Below are 16,624 nucleotides of genomic sequence, written 5' to 3' on the forward strand. Positions count from 1 at the left end.
TTTTAATAAGAAGTTAATTTTATAATATCAAAAATTTGAATATATGAAAGAAAACTTCTCAAGACAAAAATTTGAAGTTTGCGAGCAACCATTGGGAAATAAGAGAACAATAGATACACCAGTGTTGATTCTGACAGGGAAGGTGGAAGCAAGAAGGCATTGTGTGAGGGAGTGCATTGGACAAGATTATGACGTTTCTCCGACAGATAGCTTTACGTGAGAGTTGTGAAAATGTTTACAGAGTATTGAAATGGAGATGACTATCTTTGGTACAGAAAATTGCCTGTATTTCCTCCACACCTCGTGTGGCAAAGGTTGTTTAAATGTTTGATTTGGTAGATTAAAAGAACAATCCTGAACTGCTTGTCCTTCATTCCAAATGAAGGCTATTTTAGTGGCTCTGAAATTTCAAGAATTTATTCTAGTGAGACTGAAGATTCAACAGTGACACATTAGCTCATCCAGTCTATGGAAGTGCAACAAGTGCTGGTTTTCAGTGCTACTTAGGACTCCTGTCATGAAAGTTCATCAGTTCCCAGTGTGGAAGCATGAAAAAAAAACACACACATTTGGTGCTGAAAAGGGGAGAGCCAACACTGAAATTGAATATAGACTTATATAATCAACTCAATGATAAATAGAACTTAACGTCATAATATGTAGGAAAAGGACTGAGAATTAAAAATTATCATTTGAATGGGGTTTCTATGGAGATGTTTAATAGAAGGATTTAACATCAAAAGAAAAAAAATCGAGGTTATCCTATACATGTTAAACTCAGTCCAAAGCAAATGCAAGGATGTGCTCATTATAAGTGATTTAAAATAAAATATGATATGTGCTATAATTATTAAGGTTTTACTGTGTCTTTGAATTTTTATTAAAGTATTGACTTTACTGACTTCTTCAGAAAGTTTTTCTTCAGTTTTCAATTTATCCACACGCATTTGTCATAATTTCTGAAGTATTTTGCAAATGTGTTTAACTCCAAAGTTCGCTTTCTTGAGCACAGGCTTGAGGGACATTTGTTTGCTGTTATTGTTACTGTATGTGGAAAAAATCTGAAAATATTGAAACACTCAGCAGCTCAGTCTAGGTAAAGTCTGCAGGTGCTGGAAATCTGAGCAGCACACACAAAATGCTGGAGGAACTCAGCAGGCCAGGTAGCATCAATGGAGAAGAGTCCAGTCGACATTTTAGGCCAAGACCCTTCATCAGAAAAATAGATGAGGAGTCAGCATTAGAAGGTGGGGGGAGGGGAGGAAGAAACACAAGGTGATAGGTGAAAGCAGTGGGGGGTGGGGTAGAGGGAGGGAGGGGTGAACTAAAGAGCTGGGAAGTTGATTGGTGAAAGAGATACAGGGCTGGAGAAGGGGGAATCTGATAGGAGAGGATAGAAGGCCATGGAAGAAAGAAAAGGGGGGAAGACCAGCACAGGGAGGCGATGGGCAAGTAGGGAAATAAGGTGAGAGAGGGAAATAGGAATGGGTAATGGTGAAGGAGAAGAGGGGTGGATTACCGGAAGTTCGAGAAATTGATGTTAATGCCATCAGTTAAGAGGCTACCCAGATGGAATATAAGGTGTTGTTTCTCCAACCTCAGTATGGCCTCATCGTGGCAGTAGAGGAAGCCGTGGACTGACATGTCTGAGTGGGAATAGGAAGTGAAATAAAAATAGGTGGCCACTCGGAGATCCTGCTTTTTCTGGTGGAGAAACCATTGGTGCTCAGTGAAGCGGTCTCCCAATCTACGTTGGGTCTTACGGTTATATAGAAGGCCACACGGATAGCACAAGATACAGTATATGACCCTGACAGACTCACAGGTGAAGTGTTGCTTCACCTGGAAGGACTGTTTGGGGTCCTGAATGGCAGTGAGGGAGGAGTTGTAGGGGCAGGTGTAGCACTTGTTCCACTTGCAAGAATAAGTACCAGGAGGGAGATCAATGGGGAGGGACAAATGGACAAGGGAGTCACATCTCTTCCATTTTGCGCATGTCTGCCCTCACCCCATCCTCCTGCCACCCCATTAGGGATAGGGTTCATCTTGTTCTCACTTACCACCCCACCAGCTTCTGTATCCAGCAGATAATTCTCTGCAGCTTCTGCCATCTGCAACGGAATCCCACCACCAAGCACATCTTTCCTTCTCCCCACCAACCCCCCACCAACTGTCCGATTTCCACAGGGATCACTACTGACGTGACTCACTTGTCCATTCATCCTTCCCCACTGATCTTCCTCCTGGATAGTGTTATACTTAGAAACATAGAAAACCTACAGCACAATACAGGCCCTTCTGCCCACAAAATTTTACTAAGCTCCATGTACCTATCTAAAAGCCTCTTAAAAGACCCTATTGTATCCACCTCTACCATCGTTGCCAGCAGCCCATTCCACGCACTCACCGCTCTCTGAGTAAAAAAACTTACCCATGACAACTCCTCTGTACCTACTCCCCAGCACCTTAAACCTGTGTCCTCTTGTGGCAACCATTTCAGCCCTGGGAAAAAGCCTCTGACTATCCACACGATCAATGCCTCATCATCTTATACACCTCTATCAGGTCACCTCTCATCCTCCTTTGCTCCAAGGAGAAAAGGCTGAGTTCACTCAATCTATTCTCATAAGGCATGCTCCCCAATCCAGGCAACATACTTGTAAATCTCCTCTGCACCCTTTCTATGGCTTCCACATCCTTCCTGTAGTGAAACGACCAGAACTGAGCCCAGTACTCCAAGTGGGGTCTGACCAGGGTCCTATATAGCTGCAACATTACCTCTCGGCTCCTAAATTCAATTTCACGATTGATGAAGGCCAATACACCATACGCCGCCTTAACCACAGAGTCAATCTGCGCCGCTGCTTTGAGTGTCCTATGGACTCGGACCCCAAGATCCCTCTGATCCTCCACACTGCTGAGAGTCTTGCCATTAATACTATATTCTGCTATCATATTTGACCTACCAAAATGAACCACTTCACACTTATCTGGGTTGAACTCCATCTGCCACTTCTCAGCCCAGTTTTGCATCCTATCAATGTCCCGCTGTGACAGCCGTCCACACTATCCACAACACCTCCAACCTTTGTGTCATCAGCAGACTTACTAAACCATCCCTCCACTTCCTCATCCAGGTCATTTAAAAAAATCACGAAGAGTAAGGGTCTCAGAACAGATCCCTGAGGCACACCACTGGTCACCAAGCTGCAGAATATAACCTGTCTACAACCACTCTTTGCCTTCTGTGGGCAAGCCCGTTCTGGATCCACAAAGCAATGTCCCCTTGGATCCCATGCCTCCTTACTTTCTCAAAGGCTCAGCAATCTCCTCCCTTGCCTCCCACAGTAGCCTGTGGTACATCTCATCCGGTCCTGGTGATTTATCCAACTTGATGTTTCCAAAAGCTCCAGCACATCCTCTTTCTTAATATCTACATGCTCAAGCTTTTCAGTCTGTTGCAAGTCATCACTACAATCACCAAGATCCTTTTCCGTAGTGAATACTGAAGTAAAGTATTCATTAAGTACCTCTTCTATTTCCCCTGGTTCCATACACAATTTCCCATTGTCACACTTGATAGGTCCTATTCTTTCACATCTTACCCTCTTGCCCCTCACATACTTGTAGAATGCCTTGGGGTTTTCCTTAATTCTGCCTGCCAAGACCTTCTCATGGCCCCTTCTGGCTCTCCTAATTTCCATCTTAAGCTCCTTCCTACTAGCCTTATAATCTTCTAGATCTCTAACATTACCTAGCTCTCTGATCCTTTTGTAAGCTTTTCTCTTCTTTTTGACTAGATTTATACAGCCTTTGTACACCACGGTTCCTGTACCCTACCGTAACTTCCCTGTCTCATTGGAACATACCTGTACAGAACTTCACACAAATAAACCTGAATATTTGCCACATTTCTTACGTACTTTTCCCTGAGAACATCTGTTTCCAGTTTAAGCCTCCAGTTTCCTGCCTGATAGGCTCATAATTCCCCTTACTCCAATTAAACGCTTTTCTAACTTGTCTGTTCCCAACTCTCTCCAGTGCTATTGTAAAGGAGATAGAATTATGATCATGATCTCCAAAATGCTCTCCCACTGAGAGATCTGACAACTGACCAGGTTCATTTCCCAGTACCAAATCAAGTACAGCCTCTTCTGCTGTAGGCTTATCTACATATTGTGTCAAGAAACCTTCCTGAACACACCTAACAAACTCCACCCCATCTAAACCCCTTACTCTAGGGAGATGCCAATCGATATTTGGGAAATTAAAATTTCCCATCACAACAACTCTGTTATTATTACACCTTTCCAGGATCTGTTTCCCTACCTGCACGTCGATATCCCTGTTACTATTGGGTGGCCTATAAAAAGCACCTAGTAAAGTTATTGAACTCCTGTTCCTAATCGCCACCCACAGAGACTCCGTAGACAATCCCTCCATGGCGTCCACCTTTTCTGCAGTCGTGACACTATCTCTGATCAACAGTGCCACGCCCCCACCTCTTTTGCCTCCCTCCCTATCCTATCTGAAACATCTAAAATCCGGCACTTGAAGTAACCATTCCTGTCCCTGAGCCACGCAAGTCTCTGGAATGACCACCACATCATATCTCCAAGTACTGATCCACACTCCAAACTCATCCGCTTTGTTCACAGCACTCATTGCGTTAAAATAGACGCATCTCAAACCTTCGGTCTGAGCGCATCCTTTCTGTCACCTACCTATCCTCCCTCTCGCACTGTCTACAAGCTTTCTCTATTTGTGAGCCAACTGCCTCTTCCCCAGTCTCTTCAGTTCGATTCCCACCCCCCAACAATTCTATTTTAAACTCTCCCCAGCAGCCTTAGCAAACCTCCCCGCCAGGATATTGGTCCCCCTGGGATTCAAGCGCCACCCGTCCCTTTTGTACAGGTCACACCTGCCCCAAAAGAGGTCCCAATGACCCAGAAATCTGAATCTCTGCCCCCTGCTCCAATCCCTCAGCCACGCATTTATCCTCCACCTCATTCTATTCCTATTCTCACTGTCGCGTGGCATAGGCAGTAATCCCAAGATTACTACCTTTGCGGTCCTGCTTCTCAACTTCCTCCCTGTACTCTCTTTTTAAGACCTCTTCCCTTTTCCTACCTATGTCGTTGGTACCAATAGGTACCATGACCACTGGCTGTTCTTCCTTCCCACTGCAGGATATCTTGGATGTGATTTGAAACATCCCAGACCCTGGCACCTGGGAGGCAAACTATCATCCGAGTTTCCTTCCTGTGTCCACAGAATTGCCTGTCTGACCCTCTAACTATAGAGTCCCCTATCACTACTGCCTTCCTCTTCCTTTCCCTACCCTTCTGAGCTTCATGACAAGACTCCGTACCAGAGGCACGGCCACTGCCGCTTCCCCCAGGTAGGCTGTCCCCCACCCACCCCCAAAAGTACTCAAACAGGAGTACTCATTGTCAAGGGGCATGGCCACAGGGGTACTCTCTAGTACCTGACTCTTCCCCTTCCCCCTCCTGACTGTCCCGGTGTGACCACCTGCCTGTAACTCCTCTCTATCACTTCCTCGCTCTCCCTGACCAGACGAAAGTCATCGAGCTGCATCGTCAGTTCCTCAACTCGGCCCCTCAAGAGCAGCAGTTCGACACACCGGGTGCAGATATGGCCATCAGATACTTGCTTCAACCACTTCTTCTGGCAGCTCATTCTATATACTCTCCACTCTCGGTGTGAAAAATATGTTCCTCGGGTCCCTTTCAAGTCTTTGCTCTCTTCCGTAAATCTGTGCCCCTTAGTTTTGGACTCCTTTACCTTGGGAAAAATTGATACCATCCACGTTATCTCTGTCTCTCATCATTCTAAACATTTCTACACCGTCATCTCTCATTCTCCTCTGTTCCAAGGAATAAACACTGACTGTCCTTAAACTCAGAGTCTCCAGTCCTGTAAATATTCTTGTGAATCTTTTCTGCCCTCTTTCCAGTGTCACTATGTATTTCCTATAACGGGATGACTGAAACTGTGTTCAGTGCTCCAAATGTGGCTTCATCGATGACTTATACAACTGCAACATAATGCTCCCTCACTCAAAGCTATGACTGATGCATGTTAAAAACCTTTTTCCACCATGCTATATATCGGTAATATTTTTTTGAGGTACAATGCGGAGTAGACACTTGCGGCCTTTTGAGTTGTGCTGCCCAACAACTCTAGTCTACTCACAGGGCAATTTACAATGACCAATTAACTGTGGGAGGAAACCAGAGCACCCAGCAGAAACTCACGCGGTCACAGGAAGAATGTACAAAATCCTTATAGACAGCAGCAGGAATTGAACCCGGGTTGCTGGTACTGGAAAGCATTGTGCTAACCACTATGCTGCAGAACATAAGTCCCTGTGTTCTATTACACTCCTGTCATTCCTTATATAAGTCCTATGGTAGTTTGACTGTCCAATTGGATTGTGGATGGCACAGAAACATGATGCCATGATCTAGTTTCTGGCAATGATCAGTAAAATGTATCAAAAAATATGTTCTTAGCCAAATGGTCACCCTGCATTGGTAGAAAATGGTAAGGAACTGCTGTACACAGAACACTTGTTGTCAAAATCAAAAGCTCTCTGAAAGTGGCTGCATAAGTTGATAGGATGGTTAAGAGGTTTATATTAAGTTTGCATTTATTAATGGGGCATTGTATTCAAAGGTCAGGAAATTTTGTGCAGCTTTATAAAATTATGATAAGGCTATATCTGGACTACGGCATCCATCTCTGGTGCCCTAGATGAAATTCCTAATACTAGTGGGCAAGCATTTAAAGTGAAGGGGTAAAGTTCAAAGTTGAAAGGTGATATGGGGGAAATTTTTACTCAGAGCTGTGGGTGTCTGGAATGCACTGCCAGAGGTGGTGATGGAAGTAGATGTGGTAAAGTCATGGAAGAGGCTCTTAGATAGTCATGTGAATGTACAGAGAATGGAAGCATGTGGATATTATATAGGCTGAATAGGTGTCATTAGCTTAGCACAACATTGTGTATCAAAGGGCCGGTTCCTATGCTGTATTGTACTATGTTCTATTTAAACAACATTTATGCCATTAAGGGATATTAATAACTCACATTTTGGGAAATGATGGTAGACATGTTATGTTGCAAGTTGTAGCCTTTCCCAGGAAACAAACTTTCATTTCAATGTTTGGTGAATATTAAGTGTAAAATCAATGCTGTACTCCTGTCCAGAAGGTTTCCTGCTGATGCACCATCAATGATATGAAATTCTTTGTGCCTGACCGTCTTTATACGGCTGGCAGGTTGATGCAATCACAATACAGTGGATTCTGGTTAATTGGACACGTCCAGACCGGTATATTTTGGCCCAATTAAGCGGCTGGCTGAATTAGCTGAAGTTTCTTGGAAATAGTTAAAGGTATAAAAAGACTAACTACCTTTTAACTGAGTAACAAATTATGCATTTAAATGATATACAGAACAAATTAGAACACTACCAATATTTCCATGGTACTACAAGACTGTGTATTTGTTCCTAAAAGTTATCGACGGAAGAATTAATCTAGTGTACATTGCTGTGTTTTTTTGATCGACTGTAAATGAACAAAAGACTTAGTGCAGATAATGGATAGCCTTCATGCAATGCGTTCAACGTTTGTTCCACCAGATCTTCATTTTCATTGTAACGTTCAAGATGATTGTTGATGCCTTCACATTCATTGTAGTTTCTAACTTGTTGAAGTAGTGAAATCGTTTAATTTTCACTCCGGAATGTTTTTTTGCCATCTCCAATCCTGAATGCTTGAAACTACAGTGAGCCAAACAATTCTGAATTGTCTTACTGCTTATTTCTTGCCAACTGTAAGTGACAAAAATCACTGCTTTTTGAACACAAACACAAAAAACTAATGCTATTTTAAAAACCACTCTAAGCACGGTGTAGTGTCTAACAAAGTGCATGTGGATGTACTTATCAAGCACAAGCAGCAAGATTTCATTCCCAATCTAAATGGTAGCAGAAGCAGAAGTGGAAGAACAAATTTGTTTTGAATACTTGATTCACTGTTTAGAGATGCAGTTCAGTTACAACTTTTCACATTACACTCCAGAAAGTATGTCATAACAATTATTTTCAAGGCACCTGGGTCATATCCATCTGATGCCTCCAAAAATATCTGAAGACATAGATGTTTCAGAGCCATATGGCAGTGGAAATACTTAGACATGCCCCATTTACCTGTGCTATATATAACAACACCAACCCCCCACCTCTCCTTTGGCTGAACCAGTTAGCTTTTCCTTTTTACTTTTGGCAGTTACTTTACTCTTGATAAAGGTTACTACTGAGTTTTATTAGAAGAAATAAAAGTAGAATTATTGGTTCCAACATTCTGTCTGTCTGTCGAGATACCATATCCGATGTGGACGTTGGTGACCATGGTTTTCCATATAGATCTATCCCTCATTCTTTGGATGACTTCTGTTTCCTCGATGTGTAGCCACCTGACTAAGCTTTTGATGTACATAAGCTGAGCTCTTCCTCTAGGTTTGCTCCCCTCAATCTTTCCAGAGAGTATGAGTTTTTCTAGTTCATCTTTCAGCATGATGTGTCCTAGGAATCTGAGTTGTCTTTCTCTTATTGTTGGTATGAGTGATCGAACTGCTTGGTCTCGTCTGAGAACTTCTTCATTTGATGTGTGTGTGCTCCATGATATTTTTAACATTCTCCTGTAGCACCATAATTCAGCTGCTTCTAGTCTCTTTTCCATTGCTGGGGAAATGGTCCAGCATTCACTTCCATCACGGATAGAATAAATGTAGCACTGCAGTGTTCTGTTTTTAGTGTCCATGTTCATCTTTCTGTCTGTTAATATGGTCTTCATTTTTTGGAAAGCTTCTTTCGCCATTGCTATCCTGTACTTGGTATCTGTGTCGCACCTGCCATCACTTGCTATTAGGCTGCCAAGATATCTGAATTTGTTGACTGGTTTGATGTTTGTATTTCCGATCTTGATCACACATTGTGGGATGTTTGTCTTTCTGGAGATGATCATGCTTTCTGTCTTCTTGATGTTGATTGAGAGGCCTCTGCGATTACTTTCTGCTGTCACTATAGTGAGCAGTTCTTGAAGTTTTGTTTCTGAGTTAGCTCAGAACAATGCAGCTTTGTGGAAAACACTGGAACCAGAAATGCAATTTTCATGCTACGGATGATCTGTGAACAATCAATCCAGGTACAAAAAGACATCTACCTATGTTTCATCGACTATACAAAAGATTTTGACACTATCAGACACCAAGATCTTTTGGAAATGCTTCAAGATCTTGATATAGATGGGAAAGATATACATTTCCTAAGAAACTTATACTGGGACCAAACAGCATCCATCAGAATAGAAGGAGAAGTGAGTGAGTTTGTGAATATCATGAGAGGAGTCAGGCAAGGTTGTGTCTTTTCGCCAGACTTATTCAACCTGTATAGTGAAAATATCTTGAGAAGTATCAAAGACATCAAAGGATCCACAATTGGAGGCCATAATATAAATAACATCAGATATGCTGATGACATCGTACTAATAGCTGACTCTGGTTCCAACATTAGATAACTCAAAAAAGCAGACTAATGTACAATCAATTCTATTAATATTGTTTGTAAGATTTAGTATTCCTTGAAGTGGGTTGTTGAAGTGTCTAATGCCATTGATGTCCTTTGCAGTCTGATGGAACAGCGGTATTCATCGCCATCTTCAGCTTGTTGCTGCTGCTGGGGCTTGCACTGCTTTGGTGGTTCTGGCCTCTCTGCTGCAAAGTGGTAAGTGTGTGTGAATGAATTCAATTCCAGACACCGTGCACTTCATAATCCTCAAATAACTCCTGTTGCCAGTGTTTTAAGCACATCAAATTAAGCTTTTAGTCCTCATCAGTGCTGTTTTTGTAAAACAACAATAAATGGTTTAAAGCTGGAAACTTGGAAACTTCAATCTATAAACTAGCACGTTTGTACCAGCTACCTATCTTTAAGTTTGAAATTTTATTTCTAGCTCTGTCAGTTATGGATCGATGCCAAGCATGAACTAAAATATTTCTAAATGGACCAAATGCCAGTCTTCAGTTATTAAGATCAGTATTTTGCGAATTTTATAGATCTATATTACACAAATATATAATAACTAAATAGTCATGGCTTAGACACTGCTTGTCCAAGATCAGGAGACCTTCGGCACACTTTATCCAGCTTTAGAAGCAACATTAAACGCAAGTTTCCAGTTTCAGGCTATGGTTTGCGAACTATTTGAAATTACTGAAACTTCACTATTAAAGCTTGGCTTTAATATTCTTATTATCCTGATAGAAGCCATTTGATTTTCAACTTTTAGTAGTTTACCCGAAAAGGAAGAATGTGCAAGGTTTCAGTGAAAGCAGGACAGTACGTCTAACCAATGTAATTAAGAATATAAGAGTATTTTGTATTCTTATATTTAAAGTATATGCTTTCTCAATAATTCAGAAACATTGTTGTTAATCCATACATCAATGCCCATATAATTCGTACATCAATTAACCCATATAATCCAGATAGAAAGTATTTATAAACATAGGTGGACGTGACTTCCTCATAGCCCTGCTTAAGTAGCAGAAGTAGAGCACCACCTCATACTTCCCACCCACTCTTCCTCTGCTCTCGCTTAGGGGTTATCAGCCGGCTCAGCATCAAACAAAACCACAGTGAAAGGATGCTATCTTTGTTCTTGAGGGACTGCCAAAGTGACAGACAAAGTCCTAAACTTTGCTATCAAAAAGCATATGGTTGTCCATCTAAACAGAGTCTGCAAATTGTTTTCAAATTTCAGGCTTGAAGATCTAACAGGAAGCATATTGTATAGCTAAATCTCTTCCGTAGTGTATTGCCAGAAGCTTCTCTGTTGCTGTTTCTTATCATATTGTACATCTTGAAGCTGATGTAAATTCTATGTAAATCTCTATAGATAGGTGGCCAACTCAAGCACAGAATTATGTTTGTGTTCGCACCTGATTGATGAGATTAAAAGCATAAAGCAAAATCTACTAAAGTGCAATAAAATGTTTTGTCTTTTACAACTGCATATCTTCAGTTGCACTTTGTTCTGTCTTTCAGCAGCTGGGTAGGGAAGCAGCTTCCTACAATAATTATTTCTGAGATTCACAGCCTTTGTTTTCTTTATCTGCACACCAATACTACTCACAACTCCATCCAGAGAAGAAGAAATATTCTGAAAGAGCTTTTGATCTTAACTTCTTGTTTATCAAAGTTTGCTTTGAGGTCTGAAGAGCCCAATTTCAGTATTTCATTCTGGTGATGTCAACACTTCCTGTCACTAATGAGAGCAGGAAGGATAAAGCACTACTGCCAGTTCATGTAAATGTTATATTTAGTTTTAGTTAAGGCTCTGTTGCTGCTATGGAGAGCAAACATCTGTTTGGTGGCGTTCAGATTTTTGAGGTAGACAGGCATGATCTTAGAACGAGAATGTATGTTCTATATCCTTGAAGAGAAAATATACTAATTAATAAACAAGTCCTGATGAAGGGCCTCGGCCTGAAATGTTGACTGTTCATTTACCTTAAAAGATTATGCTTGACTTGTTGAATCCCTCCAGTATTCTAATCACTTTCTTATCTTACTCTTGTCTGTGGAATGCCTTTTCAAAGTCATAGTCATTCAATGCCTTCAGCTCACCAGCAACTGGACATGACAGCACAGCCTAAGTTTCTTATTTTTTGGCTCAGACGTTTTCCAACCGTGTACTGTTCCATTGTTAAAATCAGTTATATTTACCACAATATCATCACCATTTCTCTCTCTGCTGTAGCTCACCTGCTTCTTCGTGAGCTTTAGACTTGATTACTCGAATACACTCCGAGCTGGCATGCATTGTGCTAACCCTTTGCGGTTATCCCAAACTTTGGCGTAAAAAGAGGAGTTAGAGCAGCCAGCACAACAACTTGAGTTTCAACAGGGACACAATCAATTATATGATTATGGGCTTTAGGAATGTGAAGGCTAAGCACTCCTCACTGTAGATACATGGCCCCTCTGTCGAGAGAGTTAAGAACACCAAGTTTCTGGGAGTGCACATATTGGACGATCTTACCTAGTCCATCAACACCACCTCTTTGGTCAAGAAAGCACAGCAACATCTCCACTTCCTGTGGAGGTTGAGGTGAGTAAGGCCTCTTCCCCCACCCCCCCAACCCCCTACCTTCCCACCATTTTAACCAATTTTTACAGGAGCAGCATCAATAGTTTCCTGACTGGCTGCAGCACCATCTAGTATGGGAATTGCAAGGCATCTGACCGCAAGCCCCTCCAAAAGATTGGGAGAACTGCTAAGAGGATCATTGGGATCTCTCTTCTACCCATCAGAGATATTTATCAGGAGTGTTGCATTGTCAGTGATCCCTCCCATCTGTCCAACAAACTCTTTAACCCCTTATCATCAGTTAGGAGCTGCAGTAGCACTGGGACAAGAACTGTTATGATGGGAAACAGCAAATTCCCCCAGCTGTCGGGCAACTGAACTCCCTGCCACCACCCATGTCTCATCACGTATGAAGCATCAGTAGTGTTATACTGTCTACTTTTAACTTGTGTCACAGATACACCTTATTCTTTGTTAATTTATTTGTGGTAATATACTTTTGTGTAGGTGTTATGTGCGTGAGTTATATGTGCTGGGTTGTGCAGCTCGGTCCTGAGGAATGTTTTTTCATTTGTCAGTATACGAGTGTATGGTTGAATGACAATAAGCTGAACTTGACCGCAAACTCGAAACCTACTTTCAGATCTAGATTGGCTTCTGGCTGTCATTCCTATTCTTTCAAATTCCTGTTACCTGGAGCTTTCCCATTTCTAATATTTTTTAGCTCCATAGTTCTTGAAATTATCTGCACAGCTCCAATTTTGTCAACTTCATCATCTCTACATTTTAGTACTGGCAGCCATGCATACTTTGCTTCTAGAAGACACTCCTTAGCCTACGTCTTTAATCAGGGATTTGATTATCTACCCTGCATCACTTTAATCATCTCAGTCAAAACATAGTCGTGTGAGACTTAGCATGTTAGAAGTTCAGTCATAATGTTTTGATTTGTGTCATCATGGTGCTTTTTGAGGTGGACAGTGGAATAAAAATACTAATTTTGAAAGGAAATGACAATGTTTGAGCAGAGGAATCTGTAGAAAAACTACTTGTCTTTTATATATTTAGTAAGAAAGTTTGAATCTGTTTCACTAATGAACTATGTGTTTGGGGTTTGCATCTGTCGTATGAGATAACAGTTATTACTTATTACTGGCATTTATTTTTGTTTATAGAAAGTATTCCTTATCAAAGCTTCAGGAAAAAAAATCACTATGATTATTATAAAGAGCAGCCATCCTTAGGTGATAGGTGGTGTGCTACTAATTTATCTTATACATTTGAATGAAGGCCTGAAGCTTATGGCTGAAAAGTTACGCTGATGAAGTTACACTCATTCAGTAAATGGTTAAATGAATAGATGCATGAACTGCATCTGCCAACAAGACATTAGATGCTGTGCGGCACCTACACATTAACCAGTCGGTAATCAGTGAAAAGATCAGTTATAGAAATTGAGTATTTCAGGGCAAAGCTTTATATTATTGCTGTTATGCAAGTCATATATTTTTTAATGATTTGGTTGCAGGTTATAAAAGATCCTCCTCCGCCTCCACCTCCTCCAAAAGAGGTATGTAAATATTCGGACGTGTGAAAGTTGGGTTAATGAAAAATAGTGGAGATAGCGAAAGAGAGAAATTAATTTACGACTTTATTATCAAAACATTGTATAATTCTGGCAGGTTAAGTCACAGAATACAAAAGATGGAAGAAGTCATTGAGCTATTAGAATTTTTTAAGAATTGTATTTCTTCATGGGGAGGTATTTGATGATAAATTTTGTTTATACCAATGGTTATAAATAAAATAATTTTGATCTGGACCAATACATTTAATTGGTCAATTTATATTTATTGGTCATATTTTACACTGGTCGCAGGTGAAAACTCTGCCACTTACTGCATCCTCCTCAAGTTTACCTTTTATTCACTTCAGTGGAATTAAAAGTAAGTTGGGATGTGCAGTCGGTCTATGGCATTCCACTCTTTGCCAATACTCCAAAGTAAAGCCTTTTGGTGATAGTTTCAATCATTACAAGCTCAGTACAGAGCAGTAAGATAATTTATGTACTGTAAATATTTATGTGTGCAGTTGTTTGATGCAAACATAATCATTACTTGCTATATCAATCTATTTAATATAGGAAATTATTCCTGATCCAGAGCGAAAAAAGAAGTGGCCAACGGTCGATGCATCATACTATGGTGGTAGAGGTGTTGGTGGAATAAAAAGAATGGAGGTATTTTACAAATTTATTACATATTACTGTTTACTTACATTGAAAAAGTATCTTATATACAGTGGCTTGAAATTTCTAGAAAGGCCTTGGACTGTACCAAGATTGGATGAACTGGAATATAAACTCTTGTCAAGATTCATTCCAATATGGGTTTCAGTTTTTTAGATACTTCCTACACGTGGTAATTGAATAATAGAAGTTGAATCTAAACCTCATAATTTTAACCTTTGTAAATAAATTAAATGAGGCCTATTCCATTCTAAAAATAGTGAAGTCTGTATGAACGAAAGTGACTTCCCATACCAGTATTTGCAAATAAACCAGGGTAAAGAGCACCCTGTAAAGGTTGAATAGCTAACTGTGGCTCTCAGACCTCTTGATTAATGAACCTAGCACTGTTGCTGTGGTGGGGGATTGGGGCTAAATCTGGTTGCAGGAGCAGTACTCTATATTCCCTTTGGCTAGCCTCCAGTCTGAAGGTATGAACATCGATTTCTCAATCATCCAGTGATTGCCCCCCTCCTCACCAGTCCCCCAGTTCCATTTTTTCTCTCAACTTAACTCCTTAGCTGCTCATCACCTCCCCCTTCCCTTTCCTGCATGCTCTTCTGTCCTCTCCTGTCAGATTCCCAGTTTCACCTATCACCACATAGAACTTTTTCCTCCCCTGCCTCCACCTCTTTCTCTGACAGCTCATGTTTTTTCTCCAGTCCCGGTGAAGGGTCTCGGCCTGAAACATTAACTGTACTCTTTTCCATTGATGCTGCCTGGCCTTTTGAGTTCCTCCAGCATTCTATATGTATTGCTTGGTCATTAGTATGATCATAGTGTCAAACTCTTGGGCTGGTTTCTCAGGTCAGTCCACAGCTGATCACACTCCACTTCTCAATCCCAATCATGCTTATCGACATGGAGCTGTGCCCACTCCTTGTTGGTGAGCACACAAATGTCATTGTAAGTTATGAGCTCAGTAAGCAGCAGAGCCACATTATGTATCAAAAGTGCCTGAAAAAGGCAAGAGGATAAGATGTGAGAGAATAGGACCAATCAAGTGTGACAGTGGAAAAGTGTGTATGGAACCGGAGGAGGTAGCGGAGTTACTCAATGTATACTTTGCTTCAGCATTCACTGAAAAGGACCTTGGCGATTGTAGGGATGACTTACAGTGGACTGAAAAGCTTGAGCATATAGACATTAAGAAAGATAATGTGCTGGAGCTTTTGGAAAACATCAGGTTGAATAAGTCACCAGGATCAAATGAGATATGCCCCAGGCTACTGTGGGAGGTGAGGGAGGAGATTGTTGAGTCTCTGGCAATGATCTTTACATCATCAATGGGAAGAGGAGAGGTTCTGGAGGATTGGAAGGTTGCAGATGTTGTTCCTTTATTCAAGAAAGGGAGTAGAGTTAGCCCAGAAAATTATAGACCAGTGAGTCTTACTTCAGTGGTTGGTAAGTTGATGGAGAAGATCCTGAGAGGAAGGATTTATGAACATTTGGAGAGGCATAATCTGATTAGGAATAGTCAGCATGGTTTTGTCAAAGGCAGATCATGCCTTACGAGCCTGATTGAATTTTTTGAGGATGTGACTAAACACAGGGATGAAGGTAGAGCAGTAGATTAGTGTATATGGATTTCAGCAAGGCATTTGATAAGATGCCCCATGCAAGGCTTATTGTGAAAGTAAGGAGGCATGGGATCCAAGGGGTCCCTGCTTTGTGGATCCAGAATTGGCTTGCCCACAGAAGGCAAAGAGTGGTTGTAGATGGGTCATATTCTGCATGGAGGTCGGTGACCAATGGTGTGCCTCAGGGATCTGTTCTGGGACCCCTTTTCTTTGTGATTTTGAGAAATGACATAAATGAGGTAGTGGAGGGATGGGTTAGTAATTTTGCTGATGACAGAAAGGCTGTGGATGTTGTGGATAGTGTCAGAGATTACAGCTGGACATCAATAGGATGCAAAACTGGGCTGAGAAGTGGCAGATACAGTTCAACCCAAGTAAGTTTGAGGTTGTTCATTTTGGTAGGTCAAATATGATGGCAGAATATAGAATTAATGGTAAGACTCTTGGCAGCGTGGAGGATCAGAGGGATCTTGGGTTCCGAGTTCATAGGACACTCAAAGCTGCTACGCAGGTTGACTGTGTGGTTAAGACGGCGTATGGTGCATTGGCCTTTATCAACCATGGGATTGAGTTCAAG

General features: G+C 41.3%; 1 protein-coding gene across 3 annotated transcripts in view; it reads left to right on the forward strand.

The window, feature by feature from the left end:
* antxr2a (ANTXR cell adhesion molecule 2a) overlaps positions 1-16,624 on the forward strand; it is a 218,968-nt gene that overhangs the window by 121,316 nt on the left and 81,028 nt on the right. For 2 of the 3 annotated variants that reach the window (XM_072253135.1, XM_072253136.1), the window contains exons 12-14: positions 9,717-9,812; positions 13,709-13,750; positions 14,324-14,419. In XM_072253135.1, the coding sequence (XP_072109236.1) occupies positions 9,717-9,812; positions 13,709-13,750; positions 14,324-14,419 (234 nt within the window). The remainder of the gene's footprint in view (positions 1-9,716; positions 9,813-13,708; positions 13,751-14,323; positions 14,420-16,624) is intronic. The other variant, XM_072253137.1, reaches the window with a different exon arrangement.

Source organism: Mobula birostris, chromosome 3 (assembly GCF_030028105.1).
Source record: "Mobula birostris isolate sMobBir1 chromosome 3, sMobBir1.hap1, whole genome shotgun sequence".
NCBI lineage: Eukaryota > Metazoa > Chordata > Chondrichthyes > Myliobatiformes > Myliobatidae > Mobula > Mobula birostris.